The 16,856-nt window shown below is 41.8% G+C and overlaps 2 protein-coding genes across 11 annotated transcripts in view; one reads left to right on the plus strand and one right to left on the minus strand.

The window, feature by feature from the left end:
• Positions 1-7,555, minus strand: part of tgs1 (trimethylguanosine synthase 1) — a 17,476-nt gene extending 9,921 nt beyond the window's left edge. Inside the window, exons 1-7 of one of the 2 annotated variants that reach the window (XM_064992771.1) lie at positions 7,337-7,554; positions 7,165-7,229; positions 6,577-6,722; positions 4,565-5,270; positions 3,527-3,641; positions 1,330-1,416; positions 957-1,128 (exon numbers count right to left, since the gene is read on the minus strand). In XM_064992771.1, coding sequence (XP_064848843.1) covers positions 957-1,128; positions 1,330-1,416; positions 3,527-3,641; positions 4,565-5,270; positions 6,577-6,722; positions 7,165-7,229; positions 7,337-7,449 — 1,404 coding nt within the window. In that variant the 5' untranslated portion in view covers positions 7,450-7,554. Of the gene's footprint in view, positions 1-956; positions 1,129-1,329; positions 1,417-3,526; positions 3,642-4,564; positions 5,271-6,576; positions 6,723-7,164; positions 7,230-7,336 lie in introns of both variants that reach the window. The other variant, XM_064992772.1, reaches the window with a different exon arrangement.
• A 2-nt stretch (positions 7,556-7,557) lies between these two features.
• LOC135558716 (DGAT1/2-independent enzyme synthesizing storage lipids-like) lies at positions 7,558-15,664 on the plus strand. 9 transcript variants are annotated; one of them, XM_064992779.1, is made up of 10 exons: positions 7,558-7,672; positions 8,132-8,223; positions 11,492-11,551; positions 11,659-11,803; positions 12,136-12,530; positions 13,432-13,599; positions 13,905-14,098; positions 14,315-14,375; positions 14,469-14,608; positions 14,748-15,664. In XM_064992779.1, the coding sequence occupies exons 5-10, from the start codon at positions 12,206-12,208 to the stop codon at positions 14,850-14,852; spliced, it is 993 nt and encodes a 330-aa protein (XP_064848851.1). In that variant the 5' UTR covers positions 7,558-7,672; positions 8,132-8,223; positions 11,492-11,551; positions 11,659-11,803; positions 12,136-12,205; the 3' UTR covers positions 14,853-15,664. The 9 variants fall into 9 exon arrangements, 8 of the variants coding, with proteins under 8 accessions (XP_064848851.1, XP_064848847.1, XP_064848850.1 ...); XM_064992775.1 differs by lacking the exon at positions 11,659-11,803; XM_064992778.1 differs by lacking the exon at positions 11,659-11,803 and having other exon boundaries at positions 8,135-8,223.
• Positions 15,665-16,856: the final 1,192 nt, after the last annotated feature.

Here is a 16,856-nt window from a genome sequence, read left to right on the forward strand (position 1 = left end):
GAGTGCGTGAATACAACAAACAGGCATGACCAATGTACGCTAGATGAACAGAGAAGCATCACAACGAAACCATACTTTAAAGTAGGCCTCAACAGGGATCAAGTCATTTCTACTGTGCCTTCTGGATGATGGTGCCATTTGCTGCAGACAGTAAATACTGCAAGTCTTGCCCAGAAGATCAATCCAGGGAGCTCAAAACAAAGATCAATGGAAAAGCACTGCATTTAACTGGTTTAAGTCCTCTCACAGTGTGACACATGACTTAATAATGTCTCAACATCGTAGAAACACACCGATGTCCACTATACCTGTGGGCACTATACCCGTAGGCCACACTAAGTCATTACCTTTCTGAAGTGCAGTACCTTGACAAGTTTCAATTGCTCTGGGATAATACAATCCCGCATAGTCAGCAAACAGAACAGTAGCATTTCCTAGCCTCTCTACCATGGTTTGAATAAGCATGTTAGAGTTCATAGCGACCAACTGAACACACTCTTCCTTTACTCCTCAAGGTCAGTCTTATCAATGAAATGTGACTGACTCAAATAATGATGATCCGTGAACTTTAAACAGTGCGGCTACCCTTGGACCAGTGCAGCGTGGCGGCTTATTGTAAATAGATTCAGTTGGTTGAAACAGCAGCTGCATGCATAAGAGAGATGTGGTGTGTCAGAGGAGGCCAGCACTGACAGGAGGGGAGGGAGGATGGGAGTATTGGCTGTGCTCCCATTCTCTCCTCTCTCTGCCAGTGGAGACTGAGGCAGAGTAAGAAATGAGGTAGACCTCTCTGAAAAGGCTCCCCAGTGTCAACCACAGGGCATTTCACCCACCTGCTAATGCAGTCAGGAGCTGCTATGAAATGTGGGTTTGCAGTACTAAAACGAGAGTGATTCTGTTAGTATCGCAATCAATAGTAATCGTACTGTTTGTGAAAATAATTTGGAAAATTGTACTTTTTGAAAGGTCTTAGTCAACTTGGGCTCTGTGTTATCTCCCTCTTCAGTAAAGAAGGTGTGCGTGTTGTGGCAGGCTGCTTTCCTCCCTCCATGTTGCTTCCTATTGCTCCCAGCCCTACTTCTATGGTGGTGACTGGGGCTGGGCTTAAACTTCAGCACGCTCTCAATCCTAAAAAAAACACAACATAAAGAGACTGATATTCTAAGAGGACAATCAACCGTTTGTACATATACCCGGATTATTTTCAAAATGTCACCCTATTGCCTACATACTGTATAGTGCACTACTTTTTGACCAGGCTGGGTCAAAAGTAGTGCACTTTATAGGGAATAGGCTCCCATTTGGGATGAGGGAGTAATGCTGACTTACATGGGGTCGTGGCTGCGCTTTAATCCTAGTTTATCCCAGGCTTCATCCACAGACATCTGAGGGTTCTCCTCCACATCCAGTTCATGACTGGGTCAACAGATCAGTAGACGATAGATCGATACACAGCATTAGCCTTACACACCATCGCAATGATCGAACAAGACATGCATTCCAATTGGCACCATATTCCCTATATAGTGTACACTTTTAACTGGAGGGCCCTGGTCAAAAGTAGTACACTATATAGGGAATGTGTAGCCAACAGTAGAACATTTATAAGATGCAATAGACAAGCAAATAGGAAAATGTAGAAAAATATTTTCTCACAAAGCAGTCCCCAGTACCAGCCTTTGGGTTGGAATGGGCCATCATGTGATGTTTACTGATTTATGCATACAGATTCCATTTACAGAATCCTTGGTTATTGAAACATGGAGAAGCATCAATCTGTGTCTTGGACATGAACATCTCCTTCGATCAAAGTGAAATTGAAAAGACTGATGATAAGCACTTCCATTCATTCCCCTGGCTGACATGCACTGAATCATAGCCAATAATGGAAGCCTTTACAAGGTGAATCGTAGCCAATAATGAAAGCCTTTACAAGGTGAATCGTAGCCAATAATGAAAGCCTTTACAAGGTGAATCGTAGCCAATAATGAAAGCCTTTACAAGGTGAATCGTAGCCAATAATGAAAGCCTTTACAAGGTGAATCGTAGCCAATAATGAAAGCCTTTACAAGGTGAATCGTAGCCAATAATGAAAGCCTTTACAAGGTGAATCGTAGCCAATAATGAAAGCCTTTACAAGGTGAATCGTAGCCAATAATGAAAGCCTTTACAAGGTGAATCGTAGCCAATAATGAAAGCCTTTACAAGGTGAATCGTAGCCAATAATGAAAGCCTTTACAAGGTGAATCGTAGCCAATAATGAAAGCCTTTACAAGGTGAATCGTAGCCAATAATGAAAGCCTTTACAAGGTGAATCGTAGCCAATAATGAAAGCCTTTACAAGGTGAATCGTAGCCAATAATGAAAGCCTTTACAAGGTGAATCGTAGCCAATAATGAAAGCCTTTACAAGGTGAATCGTAGCCAATAATGAAAGCCTTTACAAGGTGAATCGTAGCCAATAATGAAAGCCTTTACAAGGTGAATCGTAGCCAATAATGAAAGCCTTTACAAGGTGAATCGTAGCCAATGGAAGCCTTTACAAGGTGAATCGTAGCCAATGGAAGCCTTTACAAGGTGATTCTGTTGTTGATATACTTCTGTCTTTTGTTGTTGTCCTGTTGCATCACCCAACTTCTGTTGCACTTCAATTGGCAGACATATAGCCTAACATTCTCCTGCAAAATGTCTTGATAAACCTGAATTAATTTTTCCATCTGATAGCAAGCTGCCCAGGCCCTGAGGCAGCCCCAAATCATGATGCTCCCTCCACCATACTTTACAGTTGGGATGAGGTTTTGATGTTGGTGTGCTGCGCATTTTTTTCTCCACACATAGTGTTGAGTTGTTTGGAAGGAGAACACAACTGTAACTTCATCTGTCCACACAATATTTTGCCAGTAGCGCTGTGGAACATCCAGGTGCACGTTTGAAAACTTCAGACGTGCAGCAATGCTTTTTTTGGGGAGCAGTGGCTTCTTCCGTGGTGTAAGCCTTTCAAGCTTTATGCAAGTCAACAATTCTTAATCTTAGGTCTTCTGAGATCTTTTGTTCGAGGCATGGTTCACATCAAGCAATGCTTCTTGTGAGTGTCTTTTAGAGGGCAAGGCAGCTCTAACCAACATCTCCAATCTCGTCTCATTCATTGGACTCCAGGTTAGCTGACTCATGACTCCAATTAGCTTTTGGAGAAGTCATTAGCCTTGGGGTTCACATACTTTTTCCAACCTACACTGTTTAAATTATGTATTTAATATAGACAAGAGATATACAATTTGTATTATTTTAAGCACACTATGTTTGTCTATTGTTATGACTTAGATGAAGATCAGATCAAATTTGATGACCAATTTATGCATAAATCCAGGTAATTCCAAAGGGTTCACATACTTTTTCTTGCCACTTGAAACAGTGATTTCCAGTTATACTATTCTTGGTACTATATTGCTATGCCAACAGTAGGAAGAGGACAATACTGTAAAATACTGCAAGACATGAACATTTAGATAAATTGCCATGTAGCTTACCTTCGCTTAAGTTTTGTGACTCTTTCATCTGGTGGTTCATCATCTTCATCAACATTAGACGCTCTTCTCTCAATTGATCCGTTGTTTTCCTGGTGACACCTGCCTTGTTTGGAATCTGAAGGGGGAAAAAATGTGTACATCATTTGTCCCTACAACATTGCATTCTACATGCATGTTTTCCTTGCAAGAGGATAAAACGGGGAACGAGAAGTCAGCATGTGGTGTAAAACAATGGTACAAAGCCAGATAAAAACAGAAATACTATGAAACAGAAATGACAGCAGTGTTGTGTGGGATCAGTCACAGACCAGATGGAAAGTTCCATTTTTACAGAGCATCCATCACGGGTCTACAAAGTCACAGAGGAGACGGCCGTTGATTCAGGCAGTGGTTCTTTGCTCGCTCTGACTAGAGGAACCATTAAAAATGCATGGACCTGTTTCACATGGTCCTTTCATTCAAAGGAACACATCTTTTGATAGTACAATGCATAAAATATTCAGACAGTCACCTACAGTTTGGAAAAAGCCCCAAATTACAAGGACTAAAATATATATGTTTTAAAAGGGATGTGTGTAGGACATTGCTATCGCCTACCCATTCTGAGTGCAATAGGCTACTCTAATGACATCTTTAGTAGGGCCGGGACGATACCAGTATCGCGATACTCGTTAGTATTGTGTCAAGGAAAAAAAACACGAAGCAGATTTAAATTACTTAGGAAAACAGCCCTGATGTTGGAAACAATCATCACTATGTTGTCATCCAGAGTCACGTATATTTACTTTCCAAGCCAAAGCACACAATATTTTACATTTTTTCTAAAGGACCAAAGAGTGAGGTCTGCCTAGTGTTTTCATTTTGCCATGGAGAAGAAAAAAAACACGATACTGGTATTTAGGTTTTAATAGATTTGAGCGCAAGAACTGTGGGAATCACTGCTATATTAACATAGTGTCAGTCTCCTCAACGATATAGGATAGTTTCCTGAACTGAGAGACAGAAATATCATGTTTGTAGGCGGGTGAAAGGTCTCACCTCTTAATTCAGTGGACTTAGTTGACGAGGCAGTTCTTTTACGATTACCACCATCACAAGGTTCATCATTTCCACAGACATGGTCCACTTGTTGTTTGCTCAAATCACACTGACCAACTCCCTCTGACAGAAGGCTCATCTGCCCAATCAGATCGACCACTTCACTAGTGCCCGCCTCACTCCGCTCCAACTTTCCTTCAAACTCTAAATCCCCTGGGTCACAACAATGAGTTGGCTCTCCTTCGGCTTCACCCTCATGTCCAGGCTGCTTTGTTTCAATGGGTGCACTACTTGAGTAGTCTATGGTCCATCCCTGGGCTGCCCAGTAGTTGAACTGCTCCCAGTAGTAGAGAAAGGTGTGGCTGGTGTGATTATCCCATGCTTCCTTAGTGCCTGGGCAGTCCCAGGGGGGCTCTGCTGTGGCTGGACAGCTGGAAGTCTCAGGGTGCTTCTCCAACCAGCCCTGCCACAACAAACCCTCTCCCTGCTGGCTCCAGTAGTCTTCCCAACCCTCCTGGGCCTGGGAAGGTTGAGGTTCTGCCTCTGTCTCTCCTCCGGGCCTCTCACTAAGATCGAACCAATCAAACGCTGGCTTGGTGCTTTCAACACTGGGATCATCCCTCTGTGACTGGAGTGGATCATCTTCATCCAGATTCTCAGGGGCTGCTTCCCAGTGGTTGGCATTCTTCCTCCTGAACTTTCTCACCTTTTAGGAGAGACACAAAGACACTAGGTGAGAGAGCATAGGACTACAAGTGATAGTGACCCTAACCCACAAATATAGAACATACACTATAGGCTACAGTCAGAAATGGTAGAATGATTTTTTTGACAGTGTGTGGCAGGATTTTTGTTGTTGTTGTTGTTGCCTGATTTAGATATGCTTCTGCTTAGAATATCTGACATTTTGATAAACTGTGTTAGTCAACTTGTCTATAATTAGATACAGGCTGCTTCTCTTCGTCACTATATGTTGCCTTAGAAGACTTTAAAAAAAACCTTGCTCACTAGAATAAATCAGTTTGCAAACAATGTAAAAAATAAAATGGCGTTAATAAAGCCGCATACAAACTTGGTCTCTTTTTGTTTTCTTGAGTAAGGTAGCTCCAAAATGCAGGTGTTTCAGTCTAGCTCAGTGGATTATGTGGTGGTGGGGCAGCCAGCGGAATATACGGAACGTAGGGGTTGGTAATGTTCTCTAGTTACGCCGTGATTGGCTCAGTGTTCTGCCATTCACAGGGACACCACATCACCGCCAAATCTAAGTGTAGAGCTAGAAAATTCAAGCCCCTTGGGTGATGCCAAAGTTAAATTAGACGTGCCCGTCCAAGAAGGATCAAGGTAATTGGCCACAGATAAAATGTCAAATCACGTTATCTACCGTAGCTTTAATTGGACTGATCATGTCAACATCTTACTTTCAAAATCTTAGCTAGCAGACATCATCATGAAGTCTATGATCTACTGGCAAATGCTTTTTAATCCTTGTCATATGAAGATAAATAATAGATCAAACGTATCGGTACTCATCGGCCATAAACAATATACAAGTTGGAAATTGCAAATTCAAAAATGAGTGGTTTGGAAGGAATCAGTGACAGAGGCTAACTGCAAGGATTGCTGAGCAATCACGAGCTTGCTATTCATTGGAGTGGGTATGTGGTTCCAAGTCTGGGTTTAAGGGTCTCTTGCCAAGCTTAAAAGGATAGACATTCAACATTGGGCATGCTGTCAATCCAGCATGACTTCTGCCATGCTCAAAACAACTGTTAACTCATTACTGGGAAATATGACTTCAGTGAATTCAAGACAACTGGGAACTCTGGGAAAATAACCTTACGACTGCTGCGCCACTCGAGGTGTTGTTCTCTCTTTATTCGGATATAACCGTGGGGACTGCTGGTTATGAGTCAACTCGCACATCAGTAATCGGAGCAACATGACCTCTTCTTTCTTTTAGGTGGACTCTCTGGTGAAGGATAAACAGGCAATGTTTACTTGCTACTACTTACAGATTTCCTCTGTGCAGAGGAGCTTATGAACTCCACAGGCAGTCCCATTCTGGCCATAAGCTGAGCTTCTTCATCGATTGGTTCATCCTCCTCCTCCTCAGTCTCTTCATCTTCTGCCTGGTCCTCTCCATGCTCATCCTCTGCCTCTTGAGTGCAACAATAGGCTGAGTTACAGACAACTTTCAGGTTTCAGAAAAGGTTGGCAACATGCATGTCAATTATTGGGAGTGGTTAGGTTAGCCAAGTGCAACTCAACTCCAAGACATACTACAGAACAACGGAGTTAACCTGCAACTAGTGTGGCAAACTGGAGCTCCACGTCACACAAAATGATTGATTGTGTCAAAAACTATGGATTTCAGTAACCATAGCCCGCAATTACATGGGACAATAACCTGTGTAATTGCGGGCTACTCACCGGATGACTAAATCGGTACTTATGATCAAAACTTGTATGAGATGTCTGAGCTCCAGTCGGTCACACTAGTCTGATCAACGCCGTTGATGTGAAGTACATCGTGTCGTTGAGCTTTACTTGACGAGGGTTAGGTATGTCCAATGACGTATACTACATTGGTTATGTCCTACCTTGCGGCCCACCTTCGGCCAAGTTCGTGATGGCTTTACGGTCAGATCTGTACAACTCACGATCCCTACACCGGGAAAAAAAGAGGACACCGTCAAAGTGAAAACAATGAAACACAGTTTACATTGTGTGTTGTACTTGTATAGTAACTATATAGGTAGCTAGCTCACTTACTGTACAAAAGCTCTCGAACACAAGCAGTGTATAGTCCCATCATCTCCAGCCAAGCTCCTTTGGCTGAAAATAATGTCGGCAACCACATTCCATTTTCCATGATCAATCATCATGTTCACACTTGTTAGCTAGATAACGTTAGCGGGAAATGTAAATAAAGAAAGGCTCTTTTACTGCGACCGAAGTTCATCCGGATACACACACGTGTTGGCTACAATGACATCCGTTCCTGGTTGTGTCACATGAATAAGGAACCGGGTGAATAAGGAACCTTGTAAACCAGGACAAACAATATCAGGAATCTTCCTCTCCTCGACCTACCAAAGGGATCAAAATGTATGTAATGATTTCATAACAATATTGTATTGTTATTTATGCAATGCTAGTATTGGTGTCTATGCAGTGGATGTTCTTAGCTTTTGCTCGTGTCAAGGCTAGTTGTGGTAATTTATTATAGCTAGTCTCAGGAAGTAGCTAGCTAGCTTGCTAATATATTAACTGTGTAAATTAGCAAATCAGCTAGCTAATTTTGGGAAATGCTGATCCGATATAATCAACATATATATATTTTTTATTATTAGGCTGTCTATGTATAAAGTTAATTTCAAGTTGGAGCTACTTAGATATCTAGCACTCAGGTGTCAGACAGCAGTTAGTCTGTAACTAGCTCAGTCAACTGTCACATTGTGTTAAATATGGAGCATACATTAAAATGGTTCACTCATTCCATTTACAATTGCGAACAAGTGTAAGTTTCAGTCTGCTTAACCAGCCGGGTGGCTCTCTGATGTATAGCAGCTGGGTCTGGTGGTCTGCTGATGGTGCTTTCAAGACAAATGGGAACTCGGAAAAATACGAGGTCAAATCCTGACATCAGTGATCTTCAGGTCGGAGCTCTAGAGAGGCCAGAGTTTCCGAGTTGGAACGGTCATCCAACTCTGTATCCAAACTCTTTTCCCGAGCTCATCCCTCCCCCTCCTCACCCCCCCCCCCCCCCCACCATCCCCCCTCCCCCCATCCCCCCTGGCCCAAAGGCCAGCAGATGGCGATATTGAGACGTTTCATATTCAAATCAAACGTTTTCATCACATGCGCTATATACAACAGGTGTAGTAGACCTTACAGTGAAATGCTTACTTTACAAGCCCCTAACCAACAATGCAGTTTAAAAATACAAATAAGAAATAAAAGTAACAAGTAGTTATAGAGCAGCAGTAAAATAACAATAGCGAGGCTATGTACAGGGGGGTACCGGTAATGAGTCAATGTGCGGGGGCACTGGTTTGTCGAGGTAATATGTACATGTAGGTAGAGTTATTAAAGTGACTATGCATAGATAATAACAGAGTAGCAGCGGCGTAAAAAGAGGAGGGGGGCAATGCAAATCGTCTAGGCAGTTGTTTTGGACGCCCCAGCTAGCACAGTGGATCTGGGCCGATTCTGGCTGAGAGTCAGACTCTGCTGACGTCATATGGCCCGAGTCTGGACCGCCTTTGGCAGTATTACTTATGGAAAGGATGCGGGGTTATCTGGCTCAAATGTATATATTACTTGGGGCTCGGACCGATTGGGGCTATTCTCTGGCAGATGATTACACGGGCTGCTTTATATAATTAACATGTAATTTATTTTTCCATATTTTATAATTGTTTCTGTGAAAAAAAAATACAATGAACATTTAAATTAAATTCTTTAAGAGTCCTGTGTAATATTTGGATACTTTGCAAGGCAAAAAGTGTGGATGGAGCCTCCCGAGTGGCGCAGCGGTCTACGACACTGCATCGCAGTGCAAACTGCTTGCTACAGATGCTGGTTCGGGACCCGTGCCGGCTGCGACCAGGAGACTCATAAGGCGACGCACAATTAGCCCAGTGTCGTCCGAGTTAGGGGAGGGTTCTGGTAAGATGCTGGCAATGTTGGCTGAATTCCCGTAGACAGAAATGCTGGCAAAGTGATCACATAACCAGCTAAGGAACATTATAACACTTACATCACCACGTTACAATGTCAATTGAATATCATTAAATGTCTTCATATTCAGCCTATTCTGGGCGGATTCTGGGCAGTCGTTCATTTTGATCCCGGCCTCCTGGAAGAGGGCCGCTTCTGGGTCGATTCCTCATTGCTAGCTGGGGCAGCATGAGTTCATAAAAGGGTTGGCTGTCAACGTTACGAAAATGATCTGCCCGCATTGATGTTGCCCAGAAGCCGTGCGTTATTATTACAGTCCAAAGGGAATCCATGCAACCGGCTATATACTCATATACCCTGTGGACCGGTCCGTACATAAAACATTCACCATTCTGGCTGCAAAGGTGTTGAGTTCCTCCTTAACTTCATTAAATAGCGAGAAGGCAGAAAACAAACTGGGAGTACATGTATACTTTCTTTATGAAACACCATTTTCCACCACTATGCTTGAGTGGCTAAATGCTAGTCCCGGATGTGGCATATCGCGTTCTACCGATCAGGTTGCAGCAATCTGTTGTTTTTTACGCTTGCTCTGAACAAATTACTATATGATTAGGTGACACCATTAATTCCTCTGTGAAGACTCTTTGAAAACAAATGAAGTTGGTTAAAAGGTAGACTCAGCGATATGACGCAGATGCAGAAGGGTAAACATTATAGTGGGTCAGTTTCCGCAACAATTAAGCGTGTTGAAATAGAGTTATGCTACCCAACCCGAGCCCAACGGGCCCTGACATTACACATCGGGTTAGGGCCGAGTAGGGCCTGTTTTTTTTCCATCAATAACTAGGGTACAGGCTCGGGTAACACCAAATTGAACACTAACATTTTGAAGCTGAGCCATTTGTTTGTTTTCTACTGCCACTACAGTCATATCTGACTAAGATCATAACATGGTGCCTCAACCTCATCAAATATAAAACAGGTGAGATTATGGAAAAAAAAGTTTTGTCAGATCTTAGTGACAAAGTAGCTAACAGCTAAGTGCTCTCATGTCTCTTTATTGAGCAGAGCAGCCCAAGTGGAGCCGTTGCTATGGATACACACAGACTCAGAGCCTCCAGCGGAGCGCATGCAGAGCGAGCTGTGCGCAGGGAGCGAGTGATAAAAAGAGAGGAGCAGCTAATGGGTTTACTAACAGAGTAAGTTATTTCTGATTTGGGGTTTTGGTCAGGGCCTGGCCTTACATTTGGGCGGAAGCAATCATACCTGGGTAGGGTCTGAACATTGCCTGCATGGGTAGGGCTTAAAATTCATGCCTTTGCTGTGCTCTACGTTGGCGCTCGGGGCTCAATTTCTCCACTGTTTTGGTGCTCTGGCTACCATGCTGTGGACAGCGTGAAGCGAATCCGTGCACATGCGTAGATACTGTGTGAGAGCGAAGTCTTGCATCTCTCTCATCTGCGGTGCTGCTCGTGACAACCATTGAGTCTACCTTTTAAGATGGCATCTCATGTAGACAACATACACAGTTTGAGCTACTCCGGGAAGTCACATTGCAGGCTAGCTCAGTACCCCCCTCCCATCGAGTAACTCCAGTTGAAGGCCACCTGGGTACTGCAGGCTGCCATTAGCAACTCAAATATCCTTATCTTATTCTGTGTTCTGTTTTTAATGTTTAAATAATCAGTTCCAGGAAGTACATATGCTGTATTAGAAGCAATTATTGGTACCATGATTGGTTCAAAATATTTTCTTATTTACGTGAAGATTGACCACGAAGATCGCAGTTTTTCAATTCACTATACTGTTTTCTGCTAACAATGCGTGCAGTTGCGCGGTCAGCCATGAACCTCTGTGGCTTAATGAGAGGGGGGAAGTTGATCTCCCCTGGTCTGAATGCTGTGCCTAATGTCAGGAAGTAGCATTAGCCACCACAGCATGGTGTTGAAAAAGGTGTTTCATAAAGAAAGCATATTTCCCCCCCCCCCCACCTACTCCCCATTAAATCCAGTTAAGGAGGAAATGTACGCTTTTGCAGCCCGAATGGAGAATGTTTTATGTACGAACCAGTCCACATATAGCCGGCTGCATGGATTCCCTTTGGACGGTAAGATGAAGCGTCTCAATATCGCCATCTGCTGGCCTTTGGTCTAGATAGAAAAAATGTGGGCGTTGGATGTCTTGCTTCCTCTTCTGTCTCTGATTGTGTCAATGGCTTGCCCTTTTACTTTTGTCTTTCAGGTGTTTCATGTGAGCCTGGTATGATCTGTCCTCAGTACTATTTACACTGGAAGAAAAAAGGTTTGTGAAACATCTACCAAAATGTTGTAACTGTAAGTCATCCTGGATAAGTGCTAAATCACTCAAATGTTTTAAAAATAGTTGCAGTGAAATGTGTTCTGTTACAGGGTCAGCCATAGTGTTAAGGCGCCCCTGGAGCAAATGAGGGTTAAGTGCCTTGCTCAAGAGCACATCGGAAGATTTTTCACCTTCAGCAACCTTTCAGTTACTGTCCCAAATCTCTAACTGCTAGGCTACCTGCCTCCTAAAAATGTACATTTTCATTCATTCAGTGATGATACAAATGCAACCATTTGATTACATGCAATTTGTGTTGCTTCTAAAGTAGCTGCACTTCATCTAGCTAACATGATTGCTCAGTTTATAAATGCATGCTGATTTGTTTATTTGAGAATCAGCATGGTGTGTAAAACATTTAATACTTGAGTTTTCATCGATACTGTATGGCAAAGTTGTTTTTCTATCCGATTCCCACTTAAACAATGTTTGCTCTCTGTCTTCGCAGAACAAATATTAATATGAATTTATTAGACTGTCCTGAAATATCACCTTGTTAGCCCTCTTCTCTCTATTCTGTACTCCAGGCCTGCCCATTGGCAGATGGTATCCTTATTCGACTTGGCTTCCTTTGGGAGAGGCTAACTGTGTGGCAGTATGTCAGATGGGAACGAGTCCTGCATGTTCAGCGATGGAGCTGAGTTTGTGGCCTGCATCTTTCACGCATTCGAGGAATGGTCAGGACTAGGACCCCTGGAAGACTATCTGAGCTATCTGGAGTACCTGGCCTGGGTTTTCACCCCTCTGGTCGTTGTTTTCATCCTGCCCTTCCTCATTGTGATCCTCCTCTACCTCTCCATACTCTTCCTCCATGTGTACAAACACAAGAACCAGCTCAGGGAGGCCTACTCCAACAACCTGTGGGATGGTGCTAGGAAAACTCTGGCAACGTTGTGGGATGGCCATGGGTTCATTTGGCACGGTATTTATATATATATATATGCAGTGAGCTCCAAAAGTGTTGGGACAGTGACAATTTTGTTGTTATTTTAGCTCTGTACTCAGCACTTTGGATTTGAAATGATACAATGACTGAGGTTAAAGTCCAGACTGTTAGCTTTAATTTGAGTGTAAGGTATTTACATCCCCTGCACCGCTAATGATGACAGATGTCGTCATCTTCGAAGCTTTAACATGAGTCGCAGATCTGCCCGGAAGGGAGGCTAAGGTTGTCAGGCGGGGCCTCTAGGTGCCGCAGTGTCACAATGTAAGCCATGATGAGTGTGTTAGTGTTTAGGAATAGAGAAGTATAGAGTTGTCCTCTTTTTCCTAATCTCTGTATTCTCACACCTCTGTAGCCTCACCTGCCTCTCAATCAGTCATGGGTCCATATTTAAAGTGAGCTCCAAAAGTATTGGGACAGTTACCTGTTTTGTTTTGGCTCTGTACTCCGGCACTTTGTATTGGAAATTATACAATGACTATGAGGGTAAAGTGCAGACTGTCAGCTTTAATTTGAGGGTATTTTTATCCATATTGGGTGAAATGTTGAGAAATTACAACACTTTTTTGTACGCAGTCCCCCTATTATAGGGGGGCGAAAATATTGTGACAAATTCACTTGTGTCTATTGAAATAGTCAACAGTTTAGCATTTGGTCCCATATTCCTAACTTGCAATGATCACATCAAGCTTGTGACTCTACAAAATTGTTGGATGCATTTGTTTTGGTTGTGTTTCAGATTATTTTGTGCCAACTGGAATTGAATGGTAAATAATGTATTGTGTCATTTTGGAGTCACTTCTATTGTAAATAAGAATACAATATGTTTCTAAATGCTTCTACATGAATGTGGATGCTACCATATTCCCTTTCTTGACAGGATATGAAATCCATGGTATGGAGAAGATTCCAGATGAAGGAGCAGCTCTTATAGTCTATTATCATGGGGCTATTCCCATCGACTATTATTACTTTCTGGCAAATGTCATCATTCAGAAGGGACGGATTGTTCACTCAGTCGCTGATCACTTTCTGTTCAAAGTTCCAGGTAAAATTCTTCACAGCTCCATTTCCCAGTATCTAATTATAAAGGTGGAGATGTTTTATTCAGTGTATCGGCCCTCTGTATGTAGTTGGACAGTTATGTGTACAGTATATAGCCTACAGCTGTCTTAGTCCATTCTTACAACATGAGCTACTAAGGCTGCGTCTACGCAAGCAGCCCAATTCTCCTCTTTTTTCCCCCAGTAATTGGTCTTTTGACCAATCAGAGATCTGATGGGACACATCTGAATAGTTGAAAAAAAGAGCAGAATTGGTCACTAAAAGCTGACCTGGTATTCTCCTCTGTAGGGTTCAAGCTGCTGTTGGAGGTGTTTAGTGTGATCCATGGGCCCCAGCAAGAGTGTGTGAAGGCACTGGAAAGTGGCCACCTCCTGGGCATCTCACCTGGAGGCGTGAGGGAGGCGCTCCTCAGTGACGAGACCTATCAACTGCTCTGGGGGAAGAGAAAGGGCTTCGCACAAGTGGCTATCGATTCCAAAGTGGTACATGTTGTTTTTTGTCTCCTTCTGTCTTCGTTCTCAAATGGCACCCTATTCCCTATGCAGTGGACTACTTTTAACCAGAGCTCCATGGCTGTCTGGTGCCCTAAAGGTAATAGGGTATCATTTGGAGACAGACAGTGCATGTCACTTTCCTCTTACACAGAAGCATCACTTTATCTGAAGTCCTCTTACATGTTTGTCTTTACATTTTTTTAGCCAATAATTCCCATGTTTACTCAAAACGTCCGGGAAGGATTCCGATCTCTCGGCGGGTTAAGTATGCTTAACTATTCATTTTAATTGCAGTGTGACAAAACATGTTTTAACTTCACAGAAGAGCATAAATGAACTTGAACATGTTATGTCTCAGGCTTTTTCAGATGGTCGTATGAAAAGTTCCGCGTGCCGATGGCCCCCGTCTATGGGGGTTTTCCTGTGAAGTTTCGTACATACTTAGGTGACCCCATCCCATATGACCCTAACATTAGTGCAGCAGAGTTAGCTGAAAAGGTAAGACATTATGCAACTGTGGCCCATTTCTGTAATTCAATGGCTATTTACTGTCTGAAATGTAGAGTACACAAAAGTCAAATGATTGGGAAAGATGGGGTCAGATTAGGAAAATTCACTCTTTCTTTCTGATTTTCAGACCAATCAAGCAGTTCAAGCACTCATTGACAGACACCAAATTATTCCTGGGAATGTCCTTCGAGCACTACTAGAGCGATTCCACAGCAGGCATAAAGAAAAATAGCCATAAGGAATATCATTTTTTTGTTGTTATGAAGCAGCAGCATATTTTTAAGACACTGTTACATATTGAAAGTATTATCATGTGATCAGTTGAATGGTTAACTACAGATTTGGATCTTAATTTGAGCCAGTCTCCTATTGCAGGAAAATAATCCTGTAGATTATAATTAATGGACATTTTTGTAGTGGTTGATACATTTTTCATAAGGAAACTCAGTGGAAATTACAAACTTCAGAAGCCTTTTTAACCTCAAATACACTACAAACTTCTCCTACAATAGGCTGATCAAATTAAGGTCCTACATTATTATTGTAGGTGTACCTTCAGGAGCTTTTTGAACTCAGATTTTGTCACAAAACAATATGTACCGAAGGTAAATTGTTATGGTATAATACACCGGAATTGGTTAATGTCAAATGTGCATATTGAAATTGTATAGTGTTTTTTGTGCAAGTATGTAGATACTTTGATTCCACAATTGATTTGCACACATTGTTTTAAGTTCCACAACTGCCAACAATTTCTATTTAAGAAGCCTTTATTTTGATTAATAACTGCAAATATTGAAGCGATATAGACATTTCTATATAAGAAGCAATATAGGTATGAAGACCGGGCAGCTTTATTTCCTTTCACCTGGGTAAAATGTTTGAAATTTTATTTAAATAATTTTGTAATTTCCCCCAAAAAATGTATTGTGGAATTATGTAAGTATGTACTGTAGTTGTTGCCTATGCACCTTTTTATTGAGGTCCATTATGAAACAGGACAGAAATGATTTGTAATGTTAAAATAAATATATTTTATTATGAGTTTTGTGTGTTTTACAAGTCATTTCTGTTATTACAAATACTTTGTATAAAAAAAAATTGAGCAACATATAGCTACTCCAAGATATTTGAAGTGGTTTTGAAAAAAAATATTTTATTAAAATTTTCTTCCATAAACATCGGTACATTTTCTGCACTAGTGTTTTTCAGTGTTTTAATGTTTCGATACCACTTTAATCAAGTAATTATTTATGGCATGTGAATCAAATTGAACTAATGTGCAAAAGTTCACTAATGTGTAGCCTATTCTAAAACACGTTTAGTGTGTTTCTCTGTACTAAAATGTATTTCTCTGTACTAAAATGTTCTTGTGCTAACTCTGAAGTATTCTGCTTGCAGGATGAGCAGAGTTTTGAATGTTGTTTGAGATTGCTCAGTTTGTTCACAATTCCTGGAGGAGATGGGGAAATGTACTTTGTAGTGTGGCTAGATGGTAGCTGTACTTTCCATGGTTATTGTGTATACTTTGTTAAATGCTATTTTGGTTTTTAGTACAAGGAAAATGGTACTGTGTTTAGTAGCGTATTGTAAGGCCATGTGTGCTGGGAACCGGTCAGTGTATGACACTTAAATAAATCAGATCAATATTTATTTTTTTACCTAACTTGTCTTGACTTAAACTGCTGCCCAATGAAGGCAATCCAGTAGTGAGAATTAAATAATATTTTTGATAAAGAATGATTGGATTTCTCCAATGGCTTTTTTTGGGTTATTTCACAGCACAGACGAACTTCATCACACACAACACAAGCTTAAAGAATGTTATACTACATTGTTACCAGAAGGAAACTTCTTTTGTTTGTTTAAGAGATGCTTGGAACTTATCTTAGCTTATCTTAGTCCAGTACTGTCTAGGCTTTGACCCCTGTACAGCTCTCACTGCCTGTCCTGTGCGATGTCCTGTTCAACTTATTAGCCTCTGGTTGGCTGATGTAGCCATTGTCTGTATCCTAAATGGCTCCATCTTCCCTATAATGCACTACATTTGACTGGAGTCCTTTCGGGTGCCATTTGGGTTGCACACATTGTCTGTGGAGGCTTGGAGTGCTTCAGTCATCCTCTGGAATGGTGGGGACTATTAGCTATTGTTTAGTTTCTGTAATTGTATTATCTAGGTATCTTACTGTATGCCATGTTGTAGCCTACTGAGCCCCTTAATCAGGCACTGAAGAAG

The sequence above is a fragment of the Oncorhynchus masou genome, chromosome 17 (genome assembly GCF_036934945.1).
Source record: "Oncorhynchus masou masou isolate Uvic2021 chromosome 17, UVic_Omas_1.1, whole genome shotgun sequence".
In the NCBI taxonomy this organism is placed as follows: domain Eukaryota; kingdom Metazoa; phylum Chordata; class Actinopteri; order Salmoniformes; family Salmonidae; genus Oncorhynchus; species Oncorhynchus masou.

Bases quoted from the DNA above. Each gene is read 5' to 3' on its own strand.
- LOC135558716 (XM_064992779.1), top strand. From the start codon at position 12,206: ATGTCAGATGGGAACGAGTCCTGCATGTTCAGCGATGGAGCTGAGTTT. The intron at 13,600-13,904 runs GTAAAATTCTTC...TCTCCTCTGTAG, and splicing joins CTTTCTGTTCAAAGTTCCAG to GGTTCAAGCTGCTGTTGGAG. The intron at 14,376-14,468 runs GTATGCTTAACT...GTTATGTCTCAG, and splicing joins CCGATCTCTCGGCGGGTTAA to GCTTTTTCAGATGGTCGTAT.